General features: G+C 34.0%; 1 protein-coding gene across 1 annotated transcript in view; it reads left to right on the top strand.

Annotated features, from left to right (window-relative positions):
- LOC127074580 (sugar transporter ERD6-like 6) overlaps positions 1 to 16,670 on the top strand; it is a 36,528-nt gene extending 19,858 nt beyond the window's left edge. The window contains exons 8-17 of the mRNA XM_051015904.1: positions 1,144 to 1,208; positions 1,307 to 1,399; positions 1,502 to 1,582; positions 1,675 to 1,759; positions 1,848 to 1,894; positions 2,991 to 3,053; positions 15,973 to 16,032; positions 16,105 to 16,170; positions 16,260 to 16,319; positions 16,440 to 16,670. Coding sequence (XP_050871861.1) covers positions 1,144 to 1,208; positions 1,307 to 1,399; positions 1,502 to 1,582; positions 1,675 to 1,759; positions 1,848 to 1,894; positions 2,991 to 3,053; positions 15,973 to 16,032; positions 16,105 to 16,170; positions 16,260 to 16,319; positions 16,440 to 16,670 — 851 coding nt within the window. The remainder of the gene's footprint in view (positions 1 to 1,143; positions 1,209 to 1,306; positions 1,400 to 1,501; positions 1,583 to 1,674; positions 1,760 to 1,847; positions 1,895 to 2,990; positions 3,054 to 15,972; positions 16,033 to 16,104; positions 16,171 to 16,259; positions 16,320 to 16,439) is intronic.
- The last annotated feature ends 4,059 nt before the right edge of the window (positions 16,671 to 20,729 follow it).

Raw genomic sequence — 20,729 nt, 5'->3', positions numbered from 1 at the left:
CCACAAGAGAACCAAGCATATAGAAATCAATTTCCATGTGGTACGAGAGAAGGTGCTAGTAGGTACAATCCACCTCATGCATGTCATAACAAAGGAGCAAGTAGCGAATATTTTCACCAAATCTCTCCACCCAGATCCTTTTAACACGTTACAAGTCAAGCTTAGAATGATTGACATGCATTCCAACTTGAGGGGACCTATGGATGATAAGATAGATGAAGCTACACGTTCCATACAAACGTTCAATACCAAAACAGAAAATAACTAACTTAAAAAGTTAATTATGTAGTTAGTTGGTTAGATATCTAATTAGTTAGTTAATACTACACTAACTATATAAGAACCATTCATTAATATAACACATTGAGATTGAGCAATACAGTTTGTTCTTTTCTTCTTCTTCTTCTTCATACATGCAAGTTATCTTCTTCTTCCTCAAGCCATTGTTGTAACTTGTTTCATTCATGAAGTTACATTCTTACCCTGCATGTTCACACTGCTGAAAGTTATCTAGTTCAATTTATTTGTTATCCCGACTTTCTTCTACATTCAAGTTCCTCAAGAAAGTGCACTAAACTCAAGAGTTAATATAATTGTCTTCTAATTCCTTAAACCAAGTCATGCATGACAGCGTCTTTCAATGTGAGAACAAAAAGTTTGCACATCAATTTGTTTTGATAGTACTTTAAATAAATTTTCAGCCCCCAACGGCATGACTTTATCCATCTATTTTTTTTTCTACATGAAGGTTTTGTATGTTGTTTGTAAACATGGGTTATGGCTTTATCTAAATTTGTTTTTGCTTAATTTCTATGATTATTGTTATCTTGGATAAGGTCTCGTGTAATATTTTTATGGATTTATAAAAGAAGGACGGTTACATCCGTCTCCAAGTTATCTAACGTAGAGTCACGTGTAGATGTTGAGTGTATATCTAGAAGAGACTTGCACTTGTGTGTACCCATGGATTCAAGTCCACCTATACGTCAGTGAATGACGTATCTTGACTGAATTAAACTGGTCTATACGAGTCAGTTATTATTATAATAATATTTCTTTCTAGAAACTAAAATAAGTAATTTGCGACACTTTTTTTAAAGCAAATGGAAAAGTAAACCATTTTATTTTCTATATTCTTTTTAGGAATTTTGCCTTGTGCAATGTTAATACCTGGGCTATACTTCATTCCAGAATCACCAAGATGGTTGGTATGCATCATATAAACTATATTAACTCCATTTTTGTATCCTATCTACATTGTAACCTATTTTGTCACACTTTTTTTTTTTAATTTTTAAATGTATAGGCTCAAAATGGAATGATGGAAAGATTTGAGTCTGCATTACAATCTTTACGAGGACCCAGTGCTGATATTACAATGGAAACAGAAGAAATAAAGGTTACATAACATAATATTATTACTATAAACTAGTTCAAAAATTGTGCTAATTTCACCTAATTGGACTTTTTCAATGACATACATTCATGTTCATCTTGTAAGGGATCATTGGTTTCTAATAACACAACAGATACTGTACACTTAGCAGATCTCAAGAGGAGAAGATATTGGTTTCCTTTAATGGTATGAATTCTACTATGTACACTTTTTATCGTTAATTTCTTTCAGTGCATTCACTATGTAACGCGTGGTAACTCAGTGTATTTACTATGCAGGTATGTATGGGATTGCTTGTTTTGCAGCAACTTTCTGGTATCAATGCTGTATTTTTCTATGCTAGTAAGATCTTTTCAAGTGCAGGTATTCAAATTTTTCTTTACTAATTAATTCTCTATTTTTTTTGTCATCAATTTTACTTATATCTTTATTTATGTCTTCAATTTTTCAGGAATTTCATCCAGCGATGCTGCTACATTTGGACTAGGAGCTATTCAGGTTAAAAATTATTTTTCATCTACCAACGTCTTGAGTGACAATAATTTCCAAAAAAAACAACTAAATATTCCCAAGTTTTTCATAGAAAATTCAAATATGGGAAGTGAATAATCAGGTTTTTCTTTTTGTTCAAAAATCCACATAAATTGAATAACATTATCATATGATGGACGAGACATTGAATCTCAAGTCTTATTTTTTTTATAAGAACATTATATTGGTCATCCATATTCATTTTTCAATTTGATCTTTTGAGTGAAGACAATGGGTTATGAGAGATGAGGGATTTATAACATATGTGTGAAACATGTAGGATTTGTGGTTGTGTTTGAAGATATCATGTTGGATCTTTGTGACATGTATAGTTTCTTAACTTATAATGAGTTGGTAAATGGGAGGACAATATTATGTTTGATATGGGAGGCAAAGAAAAACCTAATATGGGAGGAAAGCCGTCCGTATGTGTGAGAGTATAAGGAGAAGAGTTTTGCGGTAGTATGTGATTTTACGAGTCTAAATCATCTAGTAAATAGTAAATATATACGTAGCTCGAAAAAGGGAAATGAGGTTTTATCAAAGATTACATAAAAAGAAATAATAATTTTATTGAATGATAAAATTAAAAATTTATAATCAGGATAATGTGATAGATAACCTTAGAATACACATGGTATAGAATAAATATATATTATAGTGAAAGGACAAAAATATAGGTTAAAAAACCAAAGACTCCTAGGTGAGACTATGGCGAGTCTTTCTGATATAGCATTAATTATGTCTATTGAACTTGGCATGTTTGAATTGAATGCAACAGTGTTGTTGAGGCCTAGTAGCGCCATTTGGTTTGGCTCAATTGTAGGAGGGATATGAATTGGTAAGCTAAGAAATAAAAATAAGTCATAATAATTATGGTTCATAAAGACACATAATATAATACTCTTCATCATTTATTAAATTTACCTAATAAATATACATGAAGACGATTAATATTAACATCGGTTATAATAATAGTATAAAGTTATTCAATAAACCATTATATATGAGAATCAAAATATCAGAAAACCAAATAATTAACAAACTTTTTTTAATTATGCAGGTTGTAGTGACTGCAATCTCTACTTGGTTGTCAGACAGAAGTGGCCGAAGGGTGCTTCTTATAGTAAGTACTTCCTCTATTTTTTAATATATATATATATATATATATATATATATATATATATATATATATATATATATATATATATATATATATATATATATATATATATATATATATATATATATAATTTTGAAAAAATGTTTTTAATTCTAAGACTTTTTATATTACCAATGAATTATTATTGCTATTTTTTTTTTATATTTTTAAATATTTATTATTCTTTTTTTTCCATTTTATTTATTTTATCTTTCTCGTACTATTAATAAAATATAATGTTGTAAAATCAATTTAAGGATTCTTTTTAAAATAACAAATATTTTAAATTAAATTCTAAAATAATTAATATTTTAAATAATTTATCAAATTAACCATCTTTCAAATAAAAAAAATGACTGACAAGATGATTAACCACTCATGGTGACACATGCATTGTAACTTTGTACATAGGCGTCATCCCCAATAGCGACTGCATGTACATAATGTCACTGCAAGTGGCACATGCATGCATCCTAATCCTCTAGGAGCATGTGCCACAGTTGTGACTACTAGTTTGTTTATGTTTTTTTTAATATTATTTTAACAATAAATTTTTTTGAAACAAAATAGAAAATTTAAAATAATTTATAATATTATTTCATAAAATTGAATTACACAACGATTGAAGAGAAAATCAATTATTCGGTCGATCATAACGCCCTCCAGTTCCACATCCTGACGCATCCACTTGTCTTCGAGGTCTCCCACGATTTCCCTAAGGTGTTTGGGGTCTCCTAGTATTTGCCTGAGGAAAAGGTAGTTGGTGCGAGGGTCCTAACATATGTAACAAATTTTCAATCATTTCTCCCTAGGAGTCGGGGGTGCCGTAGTCGAGTTCGGTGCCCATGTTCTCGTAGTTGGGTCGTGGTGGTTGGGTTACGTGTGGACGGGCTGGTTGGTTGAATTGGGATATTTAATCGTTTTGGAAATTAAGCAATGGTTCTTATGATGTAAGGAAGTCATGTGGTGGTTGGATGCTTTGACGATGTGATGTTTAAGTGTATATTGGCGGGGGAATATGGTTCGATGCGGTGGAATTGTATGAATCATCGGGGCTATAATAAGATATGGTGGCTGCATATGATTGTTGGTGGTATGGGACATGCTTTTGGTTTTGTGTTTGGGTGTGTGGCATGAATTGGTTGTGGGGTTGAGTGTATCTGGTATGGTCACGTTGTGAGGTTAGTCGTTGGGTTTGGGTGGATTGACATTGTTGTTGAGTTTATTAATGGTGTGCGGTTGGTTGTTGGGCAATGGTTTGTTGTTGGGCATGTGATGACGAAACCCGTTGGCATGGATTAATCAAATACTTTGACTCAGACACAAACTATATCGTTGTAACCGACATATACCAATTCATATAATTTGAGTTGGTCTAGCACCCTGTATGATCGGTTCAGCCAAGATATGTCGATGTCGATTCCTTCATTGATGACACATCTCTATAGATAACTCTTTCCAATCAGAATAACCCCATTGAGCATTGACACTTAGTTGATGCCAGTCTCCCAAACACGTCGGAGGGTATGGAATTTGTTGTTGCATGCCAAACTGCAGTTTGACACGATTACTCTGGTACATCTCAACAATAGTGAACCTGATGATTGGTGTGTTTGCTATCTAAATTGTAGCGTCACCAGGGTTAACCTGATGGTCGTTACCCAGATACATCCTTCAGATAAACTGTATAAGAAAAATACATGATTAGAAGATTTGTAATTTGGTGATATTAAAACCAAATTTAGAGTTGTTTAGTTGTAATACATTGTCTGGTCCAAGGTGGTCTAAAAGATTGTGATAAACTGTTATAACGTGTTTGTGACATCTGTTGTAGTTCATCCCTAGAATAGATCACCTAAACCGAAAATATTGAAAATAAGTTATTTACAGTTAGTTATAGTATAGAGTAATCAATTTGAAAAATAAAATAAAATAAACTTACTTTGTTGCGAAAGGGAATGTGAATGACTTCTCATTGACTGAGGCGAGTGACGACAATCTCGACCAATCCTATGCTTGTAGCAAAAAGGCGCAAGAATAAAATGAATAAGTATCCTTTTGTGCATTTTTATACAAACAACTATATAGATGGGACAAAACAAGTGAATCCCAACTATATGTTCCTATTTTATTTATGTTTCTTAACAACGACAAATACATAATATTTACCGTATTACCAGTAGTTTTAGGAAATAAAAAATTACCAATATAAAACCAAGCTTTAAGTATTTTTTGCATACTCAGTCGAATCTTTGGTTAATTTTAAGCTTGATTAGTATTGTTTAGGACACTTTAGATTAATATCTTGACCCTTAGTTGTGTCTTCACACAAAGGGGCACCCAACAATTCTTGGCATATTGTGTTATCTTGATTAACTCTACCATTAATAATCTTACATTCGATAGGTAGATCCAACAACATGTACATATCCTCTAGTGTGACGGTACATTCACCGAATGGAAGGTGAAATGTGTGTGTCTCGGGTCTCCACCTTTCTACTAAAGCAAGGATAAATTTGTAATCAACAGAGTATGAGACTGTGTTGAATAAATGACCAAAACTGCATGCTCATAAATATGATTCTATAAACGGGTTGTGTGTTACATATTCATGTACACAACATCGAAATCTCTTTGGATCCTAACAAAAGAGAATTAAGAAAAATAAATAAGGGAAAGTATTAGCAGGGAATTTTATAACACATTCAAAATAGACTTACAAACTCAACAATGTTGTTGATAGTTCCTTGATGTTCATCACCCATGGTTAGTAAATACATTTTTTGGAATACTTTTGAGTGTTTGCTGCTGATAAAATGGATAGATTGAGTGTTTGTTGCTGAAACAGTGGATTGATTGAGTGTGTTTGATGGAAAGGCTGAGTAACATAACCATATTTATAGCATTCACATTGCATGTAATCTCCAACGTATGTGCAATACCCGATGGCGCATGAGTTGTTTTTAAGAGCATTCGCCAGTCAAAATGGCGCCTCTTAGGCTCATGAATCTAGAGATTCATTGCAAGGGACACAAGCTATAAAGTTATGACTCATGCATGCAAAGATTCGTGGCAGGGGGAGTAGGCTAGAGTTATGCATGCAAGCAAAGGACAAACCACTCACTATGGCGCTTGGGTTAATAAAAAAAGAGCATGCACCATACCTTATGGTGCATGGGTTGCTTTTTGACAACTCCATGTGATCCCCATTTAAGTGCTTGCTTCTTCGTTTCAGAATCAACCCACACTGTAATATCACAACCAGTACACTAAAGTACATTTCATTTCACATAAATGGCTCCTTCACCACAATACATGATCAATGCTCACATCAATGGTGAGATATTTGAATGTGACTTTTCCGGTTTTTTGTAATACAAAAGTTACCCGGTTTACAATAAATAGATAATCAATCTTTTCACATTTGAAAGAGAGAATAGAAAAGAAGTTGCAGTGTAGTCTGGTAGCACAAATCATCTACAAAAATCTAGTTTTTTTTTCCGACAACCAAGTCAAGTTTTATCAGTTAAAGATCCGAGATGATGAAGATGTTCAAAATATGTTTCTCAGTCATGAACGGTGAACGATGAGTTGTTTTCACATTTGAGTTTTAGTTATATATTTTAAAATAACAAAATCAATTGTCTCAAATTGTTGATCCGTCACAAGTATTTTGCAAAACTCACGACGAAGAACAAGCCGAAGTCGATGTTGTTGACGAGGAAGAAGAAAAAGAAGAGATATTGGTTGATCAAATGATGAACGATGATACTCTCGACCATGAGCAAGAGCCATTACCTTCTGGTCAGGTGTATTGTCCGCCTCAACAGATGAAAAACTCAAACTTGGGAGTAGATAAACCATTGTCAGATATATTTTATAATTCGTATATGCAAACATAAGGATCATTAAAAGTGGGAGACAAATTTCGCACAAAAGAAGATCATGTCAGAGCTATTAAAATATATCACATGAAATATCAATTGATTATAGATTCGATCGAACTAATGTCACGAGGTACAAGGTCTTGTATTGTAATGAGATCTGTATGTTCCGGTCGACAATATCTTACCGGAAGAAGAGTGATTCTTGGGAGATAGGTTCTATGAGACCATCTCACACTTGCATAATAACCAATCCAATTGGGATAATTCGTACAAAGAACTTCTACAATACTTGGTGACACTTAAGCATTATGCTCCGGGGACTGTTGTCATTTTGGAGACCTAGCCAGGACACTCGTTACACTCGTTCTTTGGAGATAGGTTATATGAGACTATCTCACACTTGCATAATCACCAATCCAATGCAAACTTAGCTCTTAGTTAATATGCGATGAAATTTTGTCTGTCATTAGCGACAATTCATCGTTGAAGTTGAGTACAATAATCTCGCATATCGTTACGCGATACAATTATACTCCCTCATACAGGAAGACATGGATGGCTAAGACTAAGGCGGTGTAACGAGTGTTCTGAAATTGGGAGAATTTGTATACAGAACTTCTACAATACTTGGTGGTACCTAAGCATTATACTCCAGAGATTGTTGTCATTTTGGAGACCTGGCCAGGATATACCCCATGCGGAACTTGTGTTAGTGGAAATGTCATATTCCATAGACTCTTCTGGGTGTATGGACCATGCATCAAAAGTTTTGCTTTATGTAAACCTATTATACAAATTGATGGAACATGGTTGTATGGGAAATATAAAGGAACACTACTCATGGCAGTGGCACAATATGACAACATCAATAATTTTCTAATCGCATTTGCTCTGGTTGAATGGGAGACTGTAAGTGGATGTAGTTTTTTCCTAAAAAATCTTTGATTACACGTTTCTTCTCAACCTAACTTATGCTTGATTTTAGACAGACATCCATTTATGACTTCTCAGCTACTGTATCGATAATTTCGCAATAATAAAAAGATCGACCCCACAAGGACTATGTTCAAACAAGTCAATAATTATGCAATATAAAGGCAATACAGTAAATGAGAGGGGGGGAGGGGGGGTCAGGTTTTTATACGAAAAAAAACGAGTTTAAACAGAAGAAATAAAGACGATATGTTGTGGATAGAATCCCCTTATCCTCTCTTGTTGATGTATGATTCCTTGTATGAATGGTCGTATCCTTATAATCTCACAACGAATTAACAAAACCGTTATCGCTAGTCCCCCACGAAATAACTCACTAACAACTGCTCGGAGATTTCTATCCCTAGTCCACCTGCGTAATCAGGGTTAGGCGATGTATATAACGTTAGTTTCTTATGCCACTACTCAGGGTCTTCTGTCCATATTCAACCAGCGTAAGTAGAACAGTTTCCCTAGGTCCAACGCATAGGCTAAGGGTCAATAATCCCTATGTGTCCAATATCATACTAATAGAGTATGTCAAATAAAAAGCATTAAGAATAAGCAACCACTGAATAAAATTATAATTCAAATAATCCATACAAATTCAAAGCAACATATAATGTCAATAAGATTGAATAAGGTTCATCATCACACAACCTAATCTAGAGGAGTTTTAGCTACTCATAATGAAAATTACAATAACAATTGAATAAAGAAGAATAACATATGAATTCCCTTGAAGGATTGTCCTCCAATGACTCCCAATGCTCTCAAAATCACCCTTTGATGTTATAAAATCGTGCTTCCAGTGCAAGAATTCGCAACCCTTGCCAAACTGATGAAAATCCCCTTAAAAAGTAATTAGAACGGGTTAGAACGCGTCAGAAAAAGCCTAGAAAATACCAATCGCACACATTATAAAAGCATCACGCACGCGATGTAAACTTTTCAACTCTATCACGCACACGATGGCGCGCATGATTATTTCAGTAGATGCGTCAAAATTCACCATTTTCACTAGAATTTTCACTAAGTCCCATTCTTTCATACTTGGTTAGTTTTCACTCATTCTTGGATCTTTCTTCATTTTGGCTCATCTTTCACTCGATTTCACCGATTTTTCGCCTAATTAAATGCAATGACGGACTATCATCATCCATCAATTGAGAATGCCTATAAAAACATTGATAACGGCTGGCAAGATCTCCTCCTTCAACGGATGTCTACTGCATTAAACACATCGTTCAAAATTTCATGTGGGAGATCAAAGACAATACTCTACAGAAGAAGGTTTTGAATGCATTTTATGTAATAATAGGACATTCCTTCAAACACTACCGCGGAGACATCAAATTGACAAATGCAGATGCAGTAAGGTGGATCAACAATATTCCATTAGATAAGTGGACCAGGGCATACGACAATGGTCAATGATAGGGCCACATGACAACAAATCTCATGGAATCAATGAACTATGTCTTCAAAGGCATCAGAAACCTACTGATAACCTCTTTTGTGAGAGATGCCTATTTTAGTTTAGGGTCACTGTTTGAGATTAAACGTTCAAAAGGGAGTTTAGTGTTACAATCAGGGCAGTTGTTCAGTGATACTTCAGTGAAATTCGTTAAGGAGGAAGCTTCCAAAGCCAACCCGCATGTGGTCACAGTGTTTGACCATCATAAAGGTTGGCTAAGTGTAGATGAGACAATGTATCACAATGAAGGGAGGCCGAGGGGATATTATTGAGTGGAACTAGATAGAGGTTGGTGCGACTGCGGGAAGTTCCAAACCTTTCGTATGCCTTGATCCCATGTCATGGTGGCATGTTTAAAGGCTTGACAGAACCCTTCAAACTTACTATCTGTCGTTTACAAAGTCATAAACATATGCAATATTTACAACAATAGCTTTTCGGTGGTAGCAAAGGAGGATTATTGGCCTGCGTATCAAGGGGAGATAGTTTGGCACAATGACAAAAATGCGAAGAAAGAAAAAGGGACGCCCTAACTGCTCATATTTGAACCAAAATGGATACGAAAAACAAATTAGTGAGATTATGTAGTTCATGTTGTCAGCCCAGACACAATCGTACAAACTGTCCCAATGTTGGACCAAGAAAAACAACATAATTTTATATGTAACCATTTTACTTTATATTGAAAATAACATTCATTTCATAAATATCATAACATTCGGTTACAACAATTTAAGTAACAACTAAACAATAATTAAACAACAAGACAAACAAATACTAGGACTAAACAACATAATTATACGATTACAACCATCAGGACAATTTCCCCATAAATGACTTTCTCCATTGTCGTTGTACAATATAACTAGCCTTTGAATTCTTCTGATCTTTTCACCTTCTGCAATGTCTCCATCTAACCAACGAATCAAGCTCCTATTAAGCTTCTCGAACGTCTCTGTATTTCAGAGTCGGGTCTTCGTCGGAGTCTTTACTGCCGAATAAATTAAATCTCCATTTCTCTTGTGAATATAAGAACCCATATATGAAGACATTTTAAAGAAAAAGTTAAGGAGATAGTTAGAAGATATGTGAAAAATGATGGAGATGGAATGAAATATTTATAGAATTCATAAACAAAACAATAGCCATTGCCTATCGTGCATGTTCCTATAAGATGCATACATGCGTCACTTGCAATGGCATCATGTACATGCAGTCGCCACAGAGGATGTCGCCTATGTACAAAGTTACAATACATGTGCCACTATGAGTGACTACTTCTATTGTCGGTCTATTTTTTTGTTTGAAACATGATTAATTTGATAAATTATTTGAAATATTGATTATTTTGGAAATTTTATTTGAATATGTTGGTTATTTAAAAAAATCATTTTTAATTGTTCTTTAATATAAAATTAAATATATTTTTGAATATATATGAAAATGTCAAACCGACTTATAATAAAAAAATAAGTAGAGGGGGTATTATGTTAGAACAATGATTAATAACAATAGAGAAAGTAGAAAAGTAAAACTCAAATAATGAATATGACCGTCTGGTTACACAATTCAACAAAGCTTTCCTATATTGGTGACTACAGATCTGTTGTAGTTTGGTATTATTACATAAATGAATTAATAATTTTAATGCTAAAAACCACATATATAATAATATAGTTCAAGTTACAAGAATATCATACTGTAGAGCTATTGTCCTCAGCACCCTCTTTTCACTCCTCCAAAACAAATAGTTGAATATAACAAAGTTTGAGCCAAACACAAAGATAGAGTAGAGACGATGGTTTCCACACTCACAGAGTACACTTGCTCAACATCCTCATTTTATCCCCTTCTATGTTGTTTACGATTCATACACAATAAAATAAATTTACCTTTTTAATGGTTGTGTTTGTCTTTTGGTGTTGGTGTTGTTTTAAGGTTGGTTTTTGCCTCATTTTTCGTTTATTATTGCCTTCTCTTTGAACACTGTTTGTGCTTCTTGTATGTATTGGCTAGTATTGTTAAGTGAAAAAATTATAATTCAAATGCTCGGTTACCACGGGATTGTAACTGGTTACATGTATGAAGAAAATTAAAATAAGTTGAAGAAAAGTGATTTTGTTGAGAGTGTAATAGGTTCTGCATTCGTAGTAACCAGTTACCACTGTTAGTATTTTTGAGTATTTTAGCAGTTGTAACCGGTTACAAGTTTTGTGTAACCTATTACAGGTATGATAAATTCAATTTTCTATTATTTAACTTATGTAACTTGTGTCCCATTCCACTTGTAATAGTTTAAATACATTGAAGGTATTGTTATCAATGTTAATGCAACTTCTCACCCTTAATTACTCTATCTCTCTCATTATAATTCTCTCTCTCTCTCTCTCTCTCTCTCTCTCTCTCTCTCTCCACATTCATTTTTCTCCATTATTCACCAATATTGTGGTTTCAAGTTCTAACATTTGGCATTAAAAGTCTGGTTATGATCCATAAAAACCTAGTGTGACACATGAATTATGTCTCCAATGAAAGAATATATGCAAATCTACCCATCCTTGATGCGAAGAACTACAAAAATGGTGTAAACAAACGAAAGTGTTGTTTGGCTAACAATATGTTCTTGAAGTCATCAAGAACGGCGTGAGTCCTCCTGTCGAAGGTGAAACAGATGCACATCGAGAAACACATAAAGAAGAAAAGAAGAAAGATTTCAAGGCCCTATTTTTGATCCATAAATGTGTGGATGGTGACAACTTTAAGAAAGTTGGTGATTGCGAATCGTCAAAGCAAGCATGGGATATCATAGAGAAGGCATGTGCAGAGGCTTATAAGGAAAAGGTGGTGAGGTTACAAACTCACAAGCGTCAACTTGAATTGATTCAAATGGAGGAAAATGAGACGATTAACAACTTCACAACAAGAATTACTCTATTGGTCAATCAAGTAAAAGCATGTGGAGAAATGATCACGGAGCAGTATGTTATCGAGAAAATATTGCATTCTTTAACACCAATATTTGACAACTTGGTCGTAGCGATTGAGGAATCAAATGATCTTGCAACGATGAGCAAATAGGAGTTGAAAAGATCTTTTGAGGCTCATGAGCAAAGAATGGAAGAGATGAATTATGTCAAGGAAAACGCAAAGATATCTTTGCAAGCTCGTTTCAATGAGAAAGAGAAGAAGTCGAAAGGAAAATGGTCCATGAGAGTAAAGGGAATTTTAATATTTTGGTGGAAGAGAGTCCCAAAATTCCAAGAATTTGAATTTTCAAAAGGGTGAGAGAAGCCACAACAAAAATGACGGTCAAGACAAGTTTAGAGGTGATAAGAAAAGGAATGGCAAGAGCAAGATTCAGTTCTTTATTTGTCAAAGGTTCGGTCATTTTGCAAGATAGTGTAATGTGAACAAGAAGGAACCTCAAGTGAATAAAGATAATGTTGAAATACAGGAGTTTGATAAGGAGAACACACTCTTGGTCATGATCATTAAGGGGAATGCAGTAGCAGCAGGCCGCAAGATAGCAGCAATAACAATTTTAGAAATGCTACAAAAGCATGATGTAATCGGTTGCATAAAAGTTGTAACCGACTACAGGCAGCAGAAAATGTAGTGGTTACTATGAGAGAAGTAATTCAAAGAATCGACCAATGGTATTTGGACTTTGGATGTTCTACTCATATGACAGGGAGGAAGGATTGACTTTTTAAAATCAATTGTGTCATGAAGAAAAAAGTGATGTTTGCGGATGACACCACTTTAGCGGCATATGGGATCGGTGATGTTTTGATCATGATATGGGATTGTAGATATTCCATGATAAAATCTATTATACATTCTAATAATCAAGTGTAACCTTCTAAATATTGGTCAATTGCTTGAGAAGGGTTACAAGATTCACATGGAGAGAAAGGTGTTACGTGTTATGGATGCAAACATGGTTTTGGTCCTAAAAGCTCTTATGGGTGCGAATATAACTTTTAAGTTTGAGTTGAAGGTTGTGGAGCATATGTTTCTTGATATAGAGGAAAGTCGAGAAGACTGGATACGGCACTATAGATTTAGGCATCTCAACTTTAGAGATCTTAATGCCTTGCAAAATAACTTTAGAGATTTAGGCTGAAATTTATGAAGAATATGTGCAAGTGAAGAAACATAAGGGTAAATTCAGCAAGGATGCAGGTTATAGAACCAAGAATCACCTCTTGAGGTGGTTTACTCGGATGTGTGTGGACCGAAGCAAGTCGACTCGATTGGTGGCTATAGATATTTTTATCACATTTATAGATGATCATAGTAGAAAGCTACGCCTAATAAAGAGAAATGATGAGGTATTTGAAGTCTTTAAAAAGTTTAAATCCATGGTTGAGAGGCAAAGTGGTCACAAGCTCAAAGTGTTCAAAATGAATGGTGGAGACGAATACGTCTCAAATGGCTTTGGAAATTTTTTGATCAAGAAGGGATAGTACATGAGGTTGTACCACCTTATACACCATAATAAAATAATGTTGAAGAAATAAATAATCGGTCGATCATGAACATGGTGAGAAGCATGTTGAAGGGGAAGAACTTGGTGAAACATTTATAGGGAGAAGTTGTATCCATAGCTGCCTATTCAATGAATATGTGTCCAAAAAAGAAGCCTGAGAATGTGACACCGGAGGAAGCATGGTCGGGATTTAAACTAAATCTAAATCACTTGAGATTTTTCAGTTCCGTAGCGTATCGACATGTTCCGGGACAACTTAAAAAGAAGTTGGATGATAAGCGAGAGTTAATAATACTTGTAAGGTATCATTTCACCGGTGGTTACAAATTGTATGATGCAGCAAACATAAGGGTTGTGATCAACTGAGACGTTGTTTTTTACGAGATAAAACAACTGCAACTGCCTATAACCGGATACCAGAAAGTTGTAACCGATTACACCATTGAAAATTCAGTATCTGCAAAATTGGGAGTGCAAAAATGCCCATCGTCGAAGCCTGAATTGAAGAGAATGTGAGAAGATCAACAAGGCAAAGGGTTCTTCCTCAAAGACTTCAAGATTGTGAGTTGTTACGAGACAATGAAGTTAATGATGATTTCTTCCATTTTACATTTATGGCCTAATCTGAACCCGTTAAAACGGAAGAGGCTTTAAGTGATCCAAAATGTATTTGTGCGATGAAGGAGGAGTTATAATCGATTGAGAAAAATAATACATGGGAGTTGGTTGATCTATCGGAAGGAAATAAGCCAATTGGTGTAAGATTGGTGTACAAAGTGAAGGCAAATCCCAAGGGTGAAATAATCAAGCATAAGTCATGATTAATTGTAAAGGGATTTTTGTAAAGAGAGGATGAGCGAGAGGTGAATTCAACTCAGTATAGGAGGTTGATTGAATCCTTGCGTTACTTGTGCAATAGTCGACCGGGCTTGGAATTTAGTGTTAGTATTGTGAGTAGATTCATACAGAGACCGAAGGTGTCTCACTTGGCAGCAGTCAGGAATATCCTAAGATACGTCAAATGATCGATTAGTTGTGGAATTCTCTTTTCCGCAACGGACACGGGCATAAATGCAATTTACTCGGGTTTACCGATTCCAATTGGTATGGAGATAAAGATGATCGAAAGTATATAGTTGAATACATCTTTATATTCCGCGGAACACCAATCTCATGGTGTTCGAAGAAGGAACCAGTAATAGCACTTTCCTCTTGTGAGGCCAAGTACATTGTCGCTTCATTGTGCGCGTGTCAAGCCGTGCGGCTAATGAATCTATTGAAGGAGCTAGGCAGCGATGAGGGTGACGTTGTAATTCTCTTTGTTGATAATTTTCCTACGATAAATCTTGATAAAAACTCAATTGTACATGGAAGGAGCAAGCACATTCAGATAATGTTTCACTACTTTAGGGAACTTGTTAATGAAGGGAGGTTGAGATCGGAATATTGTAGAAGTGAAGACCAAGTGACTGATTTGTTGACCAATGGAGTCACAATTGAAGTGTTCAAGAGGTTGAAGATGAACATGGGCATGGAAGACATGGAGCACTTGAATTAAGGTGATGTGTTAAGTGAAAAAACTATTATTTAAGTGTTGTAATCGATTACCAAGGAGTTGTAATGGGTTACATATATGAAGAAAAGTCAACTAAGCTGGAAAAAAAAAATTTGTCGAGGGCAAAACCGATTATGCATTTGCAGTAACCGGTTACCACTATTAGTAATTTTTTAGTATTTTAACCGCTGGAATTGATAAGGGGTTTTGTGTAACCGGTTACAGTTTAAATACTTTAAAGATATTGTTATCATTGTTAATGCAGTTTCCCATCCTCAATTATTCTTTTCCTAATTACAATTCTCTCTTCCACTCTCTCTTCACATTGAATTTTCTCTATTATTGACAAATTCTAAGAAATCTTTCCCCTCTCTTGGATTTTTAATTGTTTATATATCTGATTTGCTATTTTTTTTTCTCTTGAATTTCCATCTAAGACCTGTTTTTATAAAAAAAAAAAACTTATATAATCATTTAAGATTTCTATTAATCTCTTGTAGATATCTTGCTCTGTGATGACAGTCAGCCTGCTACTCGTCGCTACAGCATTTTATCTACAGGTTTGTAATCAATCACATCTCTTGAAATTTAGCTTTTATACTAAATAAATAAAGTTATTTGATTGAACTCAGGGAGTTGTAGAAAATGAGTCTGGCCTTCATAGAATGATGGGGATTCTCTCTCTTGTGGGGCTTGTGGTATGAAACTTCTTGATTTTATTTGCCACATGTTTCTTTTGTGTAACAGTTTATTATTATATTTTTTAAACCTAACTATTTTTCTTTAGGTTTTGGTAATTGGTTATTCTCTTGGTGTTGGACCAGTTCCTTGGCTTATAATGTCTGAGGTATACATCAAATAATTGCAATACATACATTATACAAAAAATTGAAATAAAGAAAAATGTAGTTAAATCTATAGATATTGGTGCATGTGGTAGTTAATTAATTAATGTTGTGGTTTTCAGATACTTCCACTAAATATTAAGGGGCTTGCTGGAAGTGCAGCAACATTTCTAAATTGGTTTACTGCTTCTCTTGTCACTATGACTGCAAAGTTGCTTCTAAATTGGAGCAATGCAGGAGCATTCACTATTTATGCATTTTTTGCTGCCTTCAACCTTGCATTTGCACTGCTTTGGGTTCCTGAGACTAAGGACAGAACATTGGAAGAAATTCAGGCATCTTTTAGAAGATAATTTAGATTATTATTATTATTATTATTATTATTATTTTTTGAAAGAATGGAATGAAAATAATCAGGCCTAATGCATATCATCATGTACATGTGATTGCCAACAACATTTGAGTAAGTACTTTCTCCATGTAAGCTTATTCCTCAAATTTTTTGGGTGAGTGATGGTGTGAGAGCTTGAAGTGTTGATCAATAGGAGTTCTTACAACTTTTTCTTATAATCCGTATCAAATATTTTCAACACTTTCTCTACATAGTCCTTTTGAGAAATGAAAAGCGAACCATCTACTACTATCAAGCTTCTACCCTAACACTATGTAACCAACCATTCAATATTAAAATCTCAGATAAAATTCTATTTTATTTTGAATTTGTAGTTTAAAAAAAGAGAGTACAATATCGGCTCGCTGAACAATGATTTGGGTATTTAAATATTTCAAGTGTTGTTGTTTTTTATTATATCATTCATTTGCAACAATTATAATTGATTTAATTCAATTGAATTAACTCATCAATTTCAATTATTTACAATTTAACAATATATTATTGAACATTTTTATGTAATAAATTATAAATGATTGTTAAAAATTTATTATTTAATTTTGTGATATATATCTGTAATTATAATTCAAAATAATATTTTAGAAATAATTTGAGGCATTTGTTTATCTATTTAAAAATCACCAGTTAAATTTGAACGAATTGTTTGATAAATTTTTATAACATTGATATTTGATCTAATATTTAAAGATAGAATTTTGGAACATATATCCTCATTTATAATTAAGAATTATATTAAAAAATATATTTTTTTAAATATTGATAGATAAAAAATATTGATACGAAAAAATAAAAATAAATACAAAATATAATAAGTTAAATTTTTATTTGAGTGATTTAACATTTTTATTAAAAGACTAGTTTTATTTTTATGGGAATTAAATTAGTTATTATAATTTTTTAACAAATTATTTGAAAATTGATTAATTTAATTTTTTATTGAAACAAGTGTACGTAATAGAAAATAAAATAAAAATTTAATAATTTAAACATACTTGTATCAATTGACGAGGAGCAACAATGTTTCAAATGGTTTCAACATGGCTTTTTTTGTGAACAACTATATATTAACATTCAGGAATTTCATAAGACATTGTGCTCGTCTGGTGGCTGAGGCACCTATTCACCATGAACTTATGGTAACACCATCTAATTCAATCACTAGGTCATTTTCTTCTTCAATGTACATTTTTACATTGACATAATTTTCACTTATAAAATATAAAGTTTTCAAAGTTTAAATAGTCTCTTCATCCCTCTAAATTGACATCTTTTTGTTTTTAGTCTCTAAACCATTTTTTATTGTAAATAATTCATGAATGTTAAATAATTTTTATTTTAGTCCTTGAAAACAAAATCCGCATGAAAATCTGCAGCTTTTCTTCGATTTTTCTTACGGATTTTCACTGTAGGGACTAAAACCAAAATAATTTTAACGCCCAAGGAATATTTTAAAAAAATGATTTAGGGACTTAAAACAAAAACACGCCAACTTATAGAGAGGAAGAGACTATTTAAGCCTTTTTTTCAATTATATATTTTGGAAATTCTCCAACATGAGACACTTTATCCTTATATTATTGTTTTTTTTATCCTTTCAGTAAGGCCATTTTATCCTCTCACGAGTAGTATCCAACACTATTTCTACCTATAAAATACATTCTCAAGGTGGTTGAGGTAACGATTCTTCGTGAGGAGACTCTTTTGAATTTAATTTATGGGAAAAGAACTTTGATAGACTGACCTTCCTTTACCACCATTTGAATGCACCCCGCAATGTGAACAACATGAAAAAGATGGATCTTTAAAAGATGATCCAATTGATGGGTACTTGTTTAATGAAATGTGATGTTCTAGGAAATGCAATGTTTAAGGTTAGCGACCATTATGAGAAAGGGGAGGCAGATCTAACATCCAAGCTTACTAAGATCAACGAGAAGAATGAGATGGATCAGACTTACTTGTCTTGTCCAATGAAAGGTTGGAGAACCTTGAGAAAAACTAGGAAGCCCATACTGAGAGTGAGAGTGAGAGAGAGGGGGAGAGAGAGTTAATCATTTTTATAGGTTTTTAATGAGTTAATCATTTTTTTATAATGTGTCGTTTTGGAAAGGTTTAACCTATTTTGTAGGTGGTAGGAAGTCAGTGATATTTTCAGCATATTTTACATCATGATTTACGTGCATTATTTTGACCATAACTAAAGCACCGTAATTTGAATTACATGCGGCTGGATGGAAATGAAAGCTAACATAAAGGGATAAATCTCATATGAAAAAGTCAAAGGATAAATCGTCTTTTTCCTTTATAGTCAAATGCGTTTATCACCATCCATACGCTTCCAAACATGTTTAACAATATCTAGACGCCTATATCTAGTTTGGATGCCCATATTCGTATTGAAATGAAGGAAAACCGATTTTCTCGAATATCCTGGTTTTGGACCTGAAAAAAGGACACTGGAGAAGAGAAAACACGTAAGGAGTTGTATGAAGCATATTTTGACATATTTTTATGTTCAAGCTTCCTCCTCACAAATTTATGTGTTACATTTATATTTCTTTCAATGTATTTTGTTATGGAAACATTACTGTAAGACCATTATCCTTGTTAGCTTAGGTAACTTTTGTGCACACAAGGATTTCTCTTGGGCCACCTTACAATGAGACCCTTTATTTTCTTACTTGATTACTTTGTATATTCGTTGTACGTCACCATTTTCATAATTAAATCAATAAATCCTTGATCCAACATCAAGTGGTATTTTCATAATCAAACTCAAAAAATAATAAAAATAAGATTAGTATTGTGCGCCACAAGCCTTAAGTGGTGGGGAATTAGTAAGGGTGAAGCTTTCAGACCCTTGTTTTGATTATTTTGGACACAAGATGTTTGACTTGTTTGTCTAGAATATTCACCTTCTCCCATAGACTTTAGTGCAATCTTATCACAAACTCTCTTTTCATAAACCCTTTTTCAAGGTAAAAACAACTCAACCCGTCAAACACATTTTTATGCCTTGGGGCATCACATCGAAAAAAATATTTTCTCAAAGGTAAACTCAACCAACCCTTAAACATTTTCTACTCTGAACTACGGAACTCTGATTCTTCATCACCCAATGAATGATACATAGGCACAAGGGACACAATCCTTGGTGATCACAATAATAATAAAAAAACTCAAAATCCCTTTCTTTCACTCTTTTTTTAAAAATAAAGCAATAAACATAGATAAGTACCTATGCACGCAGACAACTTAAATGATTCCCCTGGAGTACCATGGACGTGAGGGGTGCTAATACCTTCCCCTTGCGTAATCGGCTTCTGAACCCAATCTCAGCTGCAAGACCGATTCCCTTATCACTTTTCTTTTTTCTCTTTGAGGGTTTTATCGACTATTTTCCCTCTCTTCTCCTAAAGAGGAACTCCAATAAAATTCGGTGGCGACTCTTCTATTTTTTTCCTTCTTTCTTAGAAAGGCAATTATTTTGTTTAGTCCATTCGATTTCTCGTTATCCGACTTAAAACCTCGGGTGCGACAATGTTAGATGCCCAAAAGTGCTTATTAGAGCTATCATATGTGGGCATCTTTCACTCTTTTTCCTTGCTAAAACTGTCAAAACCGCATTTGTTTTACATGGAATGCATTACACTAATAAACAAGCTTGGTGCCTTTGATTTGTGTGTTATTGTGCAGGAAAGACATGAACTAATTGAAAATGAAGACACAAGAAAATTGGCAAAGGAACCAAAGAATACAAGCATTTCATCAGCCTGCTCGCTAGGCGAGGCTGTGGCGAAGCATTGGTTCGCTAGGCGAGTTCCAGGCGAACAGCTCCAGTAAATTGTCAAATTAATTCGCTAGGCGAGCTGAAGGCGAAGGTGGTAGCGAGTTCATTCTGTTTTGGTGAAAAACGCAGCCAGCACTCACTCGCTAGGCGAAGCTCTAGCGAGTCCCCAGCGAGCATTCCAGTAGCAAAACCTCTCAACCTCGCTGGGGC

The sequence above is a fragment of the Lathyrus oleraceus genome, chromosome 4, assembly GCF_024323335.1.
Source record: "Lathyrus oleraceus cultivar Zhongwan6 chromosome 4, CAAS_Psat_ZW6_1.0, whole genome shotgun sequence".
NCBI lineage: Eukaryota > Viridiplantae > Streptophyta > Magnoliopsida > Fabales > Fabaceae > Lathyrus > Lathyrus oleraceus.
The sequence above is the reverse complement of the archived record's forward strand: the minus strand, read 5'-3'. Positions and strand labels throughout refer to the sequence as shown.